Genomic DNA, 9106 nt, shown 5'->3' with positions numbered 1-9106 from the left:
ACACATGAAGTCAATCACTTATGTAACAGATTCATCCACCAGTCCTAACAGCATCATTTAAAACATTTCAATAGAAAAGGTTTTAAAAACAGAGACTATTATTTTCAATACAGAGCAGAATACAGGAGGGATATGCACTATAAGCCCAACCCAGTGTGAGGGTCCATGTTTCCATAGTGAGTAAATAAATACAGTACTATATGCTGCTTAGCTAATAGAAACTGAATTTAGTTTAAAATACACTTAATGACAAAAGATACTTGACTGTTGATTTGGTTTAGTATTAATAATCTTGAAAGTTAGACGACCTCTGGAAGATGGACTAGCTTTAGATGAAAACCGTTTTCATGTCTCTCTCCTTCTTTTAAACACTCTCTCCACCCAACCAACATGGAGTCTACTGCCTTTAGCGGATGTTGCTCTGCACTTAGTTTCCTTTGCCTTTCATGATAAAAAGTGACCACTGCATGAGAACCATGAAAAACTCTTCAGACTATTACACAAATTTCACAATGTTTAGTTTCATAAGTATTACATGTCTAAATCATATAACACATATACTCACTTTTTGTTGAGCTACAAACATGTCTGCAAGAAAAATGTTATCTTCTGCTCTCCCTTTGTCTCACTGAGCAGCCATTTCAACTCTACTACATTAGCAAGATAAACAAAACAGACCAAACAATAGATGTAGGGCAGGCAAAGGCACTTCCATGCTTACAAACGATTACAAGATAGAGTAAGGTGAAAATATCTTGATGCATGCTCAATCATCCAGGTAAGTAAATCTCCAAAAGTTGAATCTGTTCATCTGGACGTAGCGTTTTGTGGGAGAAATGTTTCGTCACTCATCCAGGTGACTTCTTCAGTCTCAGCTGACTGCAGGTTTCCCCAAACCTTATAAACAGTACATTTGCATAACGACTGAAACCAGCCCACTGAAGGAACAATGGGCTGGGAGCTCCAGCCAATCCAGGAGAGAAGGACAACCGCTGACTAAGCGAAAACCTGTAGTGATCCCATATGTGTCAGGAGTATCGGAACAGTTGAGACGCATTTTTTCTAAACACCGGGTCTCTGTGGCTTTTAAACCCCAAAATACGGTGCGCCAAAAACTGGTCCACCCCAAGGATCGGGTCCCCCGACACAAACAGAGTAACATAGTGTACGCTGTTAAGTGCCAGGAGGATTGCCAGGATTTATACATCGGGGAAACCAAACAACCTCTAGCGAAGCGGATGGCACAACACAGAAGAGCAACCTCATCAGGCCAGGACTCTGCAGTCTATTTACACCTACAGGCCAGTGGACACTCTTTCAATGATGAGGATGTACACATCCTGGACAGGGAGGAACGCTGGTTTGAGCGCGGAGTCAAGGAGGCCATTTACGTGAAAAGGGAAAGACCATCTCTGAATCGAGGAGGGGGCCTAAGGGTACATCTTTCGCCATCTTACAATGCTGTGATTGCAGCCATTCCCCAACTCTCTGTGAATGGTACTCATGGCCATTGATCAGTGTTCTTTGATCAGTGGGTTTTGGTCAGTGGTTGTTGATCAATGGTCATGGGAATTTGCATAATTATGATTAAGGAACTGACCTCACAGCCCATTGTTCATTCAGTGGGCTGGTTTCAGTCATTATGCAAATGTACTGTTTACAAGATTGGGGAAACCTGCAGTCAGCTGAGACTGAAGAAGTCAGTTGGATGAGCGACGAAACGTTTCTCCCACAAAACGCTACGTCCAGATGAACAGATTCAACTTTTGGAGAGAGTAAGGTGAAGATAATACTTACCTGAAATCAGCAAGGCTTCCAGAAGAGCCTGGGAAAGAGAGACTGTGTTTGAGTTTGTTAGTGTATATATGTGTGTGTGAGAGAGAAAAATACAGAGATAAGTACAGGAATGGTTCTTAAAAAAGCTGTTTGTGTTTGTATGAAGAAGGAACAAGTGGAGGTCAGGGTTAGGACAAAAAAAGGACAAAGTGCTGCTCACAGCAGGTGCTGTTTGGACAAAGAAAAAGAGGAAAAATGATGATTTTTATGTAAAGAATATGGTTATATCTCTTGCAGCAGCTCTTATAAATCCAAAACCAAAACAAAATGCAAGATTCTTGTAACTTATTAACTTTTTGAATATCTGTAATTATAACTGCAGACTCTGTTGCGTTAGACTGTTCAAAGCAATGCAGTGGCATTTATCTAGCTCTCATCTTGCTACAGCAACATATCTTACTGACTATAAAAGGAAAAAAAGAAAAAAAGCCTGGACAACCAACAATATAACAGGGTTATGTTAGCCAGCATATGTCTGCTGGCTAACATAACCCTGTTATATATATCCTTTAATTAATGCAGCAGCCTCTGCTGTTCTGACAGTTACAGGTTTAGAATCTGGTCATGTGACTACAACCATGAGACATTTATGTCCAGTGTTCATTAATGCTGGTTTTGTCATTTATTTATTTATATAGAAGAAAGGCTTAACAAGCTCAAAATTTGAGGTGAGCAGTAAATAAAAAGGGTTAAACACACAGTTTCACTCTCAAACTGCTCCTCTTGCTGGAGTGAAGCACAGCCTGATAACCCTCCCTCTTCTTCCTGCTCTTAAACACAGCACCTCCTCTCTGTCCACGTGTTTCCTCGTTCCCTCCCCTTCAGATCTGCACTTTGAAGATGGGTGTAACCAACATGTGGTGACGTGTAAGAGCTGACAGGCTCCATTCACTGCAGAAACACATGTTGTTAGATCAGAGCTCAGACTAGTTTCAGTTATAAGGAAGATAAACTCACACAGTCACTGACACTGAGAGGAGAAATGGCACAGAAAGGAGTTCAGCTGGACCGAGAAACCTTCTCTTGTTCCATCTGTTTGGATCTACTGAAGGATCCAGTGACTACAGCCTGTGGACACAGCTACTGCATGAACTGTATTAAAAGTTTCTGGGATGAAGAGGACAGGAAGGGAATCCACAGCTGCCCTCAGTGCAGGAAGACTTTCACACCGAGGCCTGTCCTGGAGAAAAACACCATGTTAGCAGCTTTAGTGGAGCAGCTGAAGAAGACTGGACTCCAAGCTGCTCCAGCTGATCACTGCTATGCTGGACCTGAAGATGTGGCCTGTGATGTCTGCACTGGGAGGAAACTGAAAGCCATCAAGTCCTGTTTATCTTGTCCAGCCTCTTACTGTGAGAAACACCTCCAACCTCACTATGATGCAGCTCCATTAAAGAAACACAAGCTGGTGGCCCCCTCCAAGAAGCTCCAGGAGAACATCTGCTCTCGTCATGATGAGGTGATGAAGATTTTCTGTCGTACTGATCAGCAGAGTATCTGTTATCTCTGCACAATGGATGAACATAAAGGCCATGAAACAGTCCCAGCTGCAGCAGAAAGGACTGAGAAGCAGAAGGAGCTCGAGGTGAGACGACTAAACATCCAGCAGAGAATCCAGGAGCGAGAGAAAGATGTGAAGCTGCTTCAACAGGAGGTGGAGGCCATCAATGGCTCTGCTGATAAAGCAGTGGAGGACAGTGAGAAGATGTTCACTGAGCTGATCCGTCTCATCCAGAAAAGAAGCTCTGATGTGAAGCAGCAGGTCAGATCCCAGCAGGAAACTGAAGTGAGTCGAGTCAAAGAGCTTCAGGAGAAGCTGGAGCAGGAGATCGCTGAGCTGAAGAGGAAAGACGGCGAGCTGGAGCAGCTCTCACACACAGAGGATCACAACCAGTTTCTACACAACTACCCCTCACTGTCAGCACTCAGTGAGTCTACACACTCATCCAGCATCAATATTCGTCCTCTGAGCTACTTTGAGGATGTGACAGCAGCTGTGTCAGAGACCAGAGATAAACTACAGGACATTCTGAGAGAGGAATGGACAAACATCTCACTGACAGTCACTGAAGAGGATGTTTTACTGTCACCACCAGAGCCAAAGACCAGAGCTGGATTCTTAAAATATTCACATCAAATCACACTGGATCCAAACACAGCAAACACACATCTGTTATTATCTGAGGGGAACAGAAAAGCAACAAGAATGAAACAACAACAGTCTTATTCTGATCATCCAGACAGATTCACTGATTTTTCTCAGGTCCTGAGTAGAGAGAGTCTGACTGGACGTTGTTACTGGGAGGTGGAGTGGAGAGGGGGAGGAGTTGTTGTAGCAGTTGCATACAAGAATATCAGCAGAGCAGGGAGCTCAGATAAATGTGGATTTGGATACAATGACAAATCTTGGGCATTATATTGTTACACAAACAGTTTTCAATTTTGGCACAACAGCATCCACACTGCCCTCTCAGGTCCTCGGTCCTCCAGAGTAGGAGTGTACCTGGATCACAGAGCAGGTATTCTGTCTTTCTACAGCGTCTCTGAAACCATGACTCTCCTCCACAGAGTCCAGACCACATTCACTCAGCCGCTCTATGCTGGACTTTGTCTTTATGGACTTGGAGCCACTGCAGAGTTGATTAAAGTCAAATAGAGAAGACAGGTTGATGTTGATCCCTGACCATTATATGTACTTGTGTAGTTTCTAAATGAAATTTTACATTTTAGAAGCTGAGAAGTTCAGTGGTCCATTGATGTGTGAAAATAATATTGCACTGATTCAAACTGTACTTACATTTATATACCTTACATCAATATAAATCTGAATGTGTTCTTATGGCTGATAATCATGTGAGTTTAAATTATACTACTCTTCATATTCAGCATGTTTGAAATCTTTCATCAGTCTGGTTAGTGGTTTTATTCTGAACTAAATAACAGAGGCCTGTATATTGTGGAGGATAGACATGTTTCATTACCCTGAGCTGTGTCTGGCAGGCAGAGCGTCTCCACAAATCTGATGCTTCGTATTTGGAGAAAATGAGCTGAGGGAGACACCTGGTGGACAAACACAGACATGACAAGGAGAAAGACTAAAGTGCAGAGTGGAGACAAACAGCTGGAAATACTTGTTGGAAAGGATTGTCATGCTTCAGAAAAACACACAGCACACACTCTAACAGTCCTTTATTTGCACTGAAGGAGACACGTGAAGAAACCAAATCACACAATAATGAAGTGAACACATTTATAGCCAGTGTTCAAGATGATGGATACAAATTAAAATCATGGAGCATTTATGCATTTTTAGGTCTGTGTCTTACAGCAGAAGCAGCATTTACATGAACTCACTGGCCTTTTTCTACTCAACACTCTCTTCTTCATCACCTCATCTTCCTCTTCTGACTGCTGCTGAGCTCCCACCCTTTTTACCTCCTGGAGATGATTCATATTCACTGAAATTTCACTCATGACACAGAAACTGTTCAGCTATTCCCCATTTATTAGACTATTTATCAGGAACCTCTGTTGATTTTATATGTAAAGGATTTTTCTTCTGTCACTTGAATCTTTTAAGGTTTTTCTCATCGTAGTTTTGGTGAGTTTTTAATTAGATTCACAGCTTCAGAATAACTTTGATGTCAGATTAGAAAGTCTGTGTCCAACCCTGGTGTTTGATCAGATGTTTGATCCCTGCAGGGTTGGATTTTTTATATGAATGTTGAATTTGTTGTTTTGGAATTGAGTTAGATTTTCACTGATGGATGATTCTTTGTAAAAAAGTGGATCTACCAACAGTTTATTTCTCTGATTAAATGTAAAACAAATATATTTTCCACTTTTTGTGTGACAGAGGCAGGAATTTCTCTGTGCTAGATGTAAATTTTTCCAGTAAATTGTTGAAACTGTCAAAAAACCCTTGTTTGTGTTTTGTGATATAAAACACAACCCAGTGTTCCCAGGTAAGGTAGAGAGGTCTGTGTTCACAATGCTCATGTGTGGAAATGTATCAATAGTGTGTGTTGGGAGCTGATAACAAGCTAAGACAGCCAAGAAATATGTTTCTTTGATAATTGCTCTTTTAACAATGCTGGTTAACTCTGTCTGTGGTGGAGTGTGGTTTGTTGCTCGGCTTCACTGGAGGGGTGGAGCAGTGGGTTCAGGGTGTGGTGTCAGGGGAGGCTGGTTGTCACAGTCAGCAAGTATCATCTAATCATACCTTCACTATTTTAGTAGCTGCTGGGGGCGGAGGAGGAGAGAAATGAGCTGAGGGTGAAGTAGCTGGACAAGCGGCCCACAAGTGAGCGTCATGGGAAGTGCAAACACACAACTGTGGCAGTGCCAGCAGAGCGCTGGGCAAAATATAAAGAAAGACGATTGTCAGCATCCCACACCTGAGTCGTGCTGAGTCCTTTACACAGTCCAAGAGCACTTGTCTCATGTTTGAAGTTTCAATAAGTGAATCAAAAAACAGCAAAACAAATGAGATTCATGGTACGATCCAGAGGATTCCTGAAACGGGTTTCTAGCCTTACGTTTCCAGTTTGAATTAACAACACATTCCCTGAATGCCCTTCATCAGCTTTCAGCTAAATCAGAATAAAGTGTAACACAACTGTTATACGTGGTGCACAGTTACCTAGATCACAGTGAGTCAGTTGCACATGGTCAGAAACTATTCATGTGGGAAGCATCAAATTTAACAGGCGTGCACTGCTTAGTGTTTTTGTGTGATGGGAATGAAATAAGAAGATGTGTTAACACTGACAGTCTGTGTCTCATAGCGATCGTGGAAAACGCATGACATAAATGAAATCATGACCCTGGTTTGGGCAGTCTGAATAAGCTTCACATTGCTGCAGGGGAATCAGCAGGTGTAACGCCGCCACTACAGGAGGTGAAACATTGTTTAAAGGGGGAGGATACTTACTCACTTTGTAAACCAGCAAGAAGACATTGGCAGGGTGTGGTCTGCGATGCCACTGCGGGTGAGATGGATGCACCTGCGCGGCATCTGCAATCATGTCTCGCCGTCTTAAAATCTGTGCTCTGCCTGTTGTCATGTTGTTGGTGGTGTGTACTTGTGGCTGGCAGCGTTTTGTAACGGCAACCGTGTGAGCAAATAAAATGATGCTGAACAGCATTAATATGTCGTTGGGCCTGCCATGGTCATTCACAAAAACATTTTCCTAGAAACAGAGTTTTGTTTAGTTGAATCGACAAACAGTTTCAGGCTGATTTGGCTGATATGGGTGAATATTGTGCAGATAATGATAATGTGAGATACTTGCTGACATGTATAGATGGATTTTCTAAGTATGCATGCAGGTGTCTTCAAACCAAGGCAAGACACGTGTACCCCTTAAACTTCAAACAGATGAAGAAGAGGAGTTTAATAATAAACATTTCCATCAACTGATGGTTCAGTTTAATATCACACATTTCTCTGCATAAAGCTTTTACTGTTTAATCTCAAAGCGGTTTGATTTGAGGCCTGCAGTGACAAAATAATAACTCACCTCAAAGGTGTTAAGCCTAAAGTAACGAGTCTGTGAAAATGTAAGAAGTAGAAAGTAAAACGTTGTCAGAAAAATATATATAATATAATATTTGTACGCTACTTCCTACCTCAGGCTGTAACCCTCGACAACCGTCTGTTTCATTTTGTACAAGTTTGTGTGTTTTGACACCGTCTTTTCAAGGCCCTGATGCTGATCACCACACCGTGTTTATGTGCTAAAAGAGAAATCATTTCCTGCCTTGTTACTAAAACTGATTCTGAAGCACAATTTCACTAACTCAGAGGGTATAGCAACCACTGAAGTTTGTCTCGCAACAACTGTAATCTCCAGATTTGGACTTTTTTTCTAAATTGAATTACGATTTTAATCTCAAAATTGCAAGTTTATTTTCAATGTGACCCATAATATTCTTTTTTAATGTGGCCCTAATACGCCTTTGTACAACAACAATTAACTCGAGAAGCTTTATAAGGTAAAGACCCTACAATAATGCAAAGAATACAGAGAAAACCTAAGAGTCACATGACAATATGAGCAAGCACTTAGGTGACAGTGGGAAGGAAAAACTCCCTTTTAACAGAAAGAAACCTCTGGCAGAACCAGGTTTACCAAGGGGGAAAGTTTTAAGCCTAATGTTAAAGCCAGAGAGGGGATCTAACTCCTGAATTCAAACTGGAAGCTGGTTCTTCTGAAGAGGGGCCTGAAAACTAAAGGCTCTCCCTCCCATTCTACTTTTAAACAGTCTAGGAACAACAAGTAAGCCTGCAGTGTGAGAGCGAAGTGCACAAATAGGGTGATATGGTACTACAAGGTCATTAAAATAACATCGGGCCTGATTATTTAAGACCTTGTATGTTAGGAGCATGAGTTTGGATTCAATTCTGGATTTAACAGGGAACCAATGAAGGGAAGCCAATATAGAAGCCATATATATGCTGACCTCTAAGATACGTTATCACTTAAGGATTTGCAGATTTCACGAGGGGTGGGAGCAGCTTGAGCACCTGAGACCTCCTCCTCAGACTCATCAGATGTGTCTGTGTCTTCCGATTGATGCTGTATACCGTTGTCCTTCTCAGAAACTGGCTCATCCATATCGCTATTCTGACCTATGTCCTCTGCCTCATTAAAAAAGTTGCGGTCGAGAACCTGGCTTATTGTGTCTTTATTTTCTCTTGCTGAAATCTGGAGTGTGTCCTCTGTAACTCACCATCTGATCTGAGTTGGCCTGTACATGCCTTACATGTCTGCATATTTCTATCTGGATGATCTTTTCAGTCTTTGGAAGCAGAATATTAGTAACTATCTATATATAAACAGGTAAAGAGAGAAGGTCCTAAATAAGTTCTCTCTCTGTGTGTTGGTGAGCTTACAGTGTGTTTATGATTTCAATTTTGGCGGTACTTGTTGTTTTATAGTAACAACAAAGATCATTATTTTTGTCAGAGTATTTTATAATGTTGTAACATTTATTTATTTTTGTATTTTATTTTATTTAAATAATAGTTCCTGACAAATTCATAAATCCTGGATGGAGTGAACAGAATTAAACTGTACCTTTATACAGTCAAGAAATGTAAATGTAATTTTAAATGTGGCTTTATTGAAGATTATATAAAGACGAACATGAAAAGTTATTTGGTGAAGAATGCAAAAGACAAAAAGTTAAAAGAAAACATAAAAATAATGTACAGTTAATTTGCTATTAATTAGCCCTCTTCAGAAAAAATTATTAAGGCATTAAA

At 41.0% G+C, this 9106-nt stretch overlaps 1 protein-coding gene across 1 annotated transcript; it reads left to right on the top strand.

The window, feature by feature from the left end:
• The first annotated feature begins 2571 nt into the window (after positions 1–2571).
• Positions 2572–5693, top strand: LOC109203648 (tripartite motif-containing protein 16-like). The gene has a single exon (XM_019363298.2). The coding sequence runs from the start codon at positions 2819–2821 to the stop codon at positions 4490–4492; it is 1674 nt and encodes a 557-aa protein (XP_019218843.1). The 5' UTR covers positions 2572–2818; the 3' UTR covers positions 4493–5693.
• The last annotated feature ends 3413 nt before the right edge of the window (positions 5694–9106 follow it).

The sequence above is a fragment of the Oreochromis niloticus genome, linkage group LG3 (assembly GCF_001858045.2).
Source record: "Oreochromis niloticus isolate F11D_XX linkage group LG3, O_niloticus_UMD_NMBU, whole genome shotgun sequence".
Taxonomy (NCBI): domain Eukaryota; kingdom Metazoa; phylum Chordata; class Actinopteri; order Cichliformes; family Cichlidae; genus Oreochromis; species Oreochromis niloticus.
The sequence above is the reverse complement of the archived record's forward strand: the minus strand, read 5'-3'. Positions and strand labels throughout refer to the sequence as shown.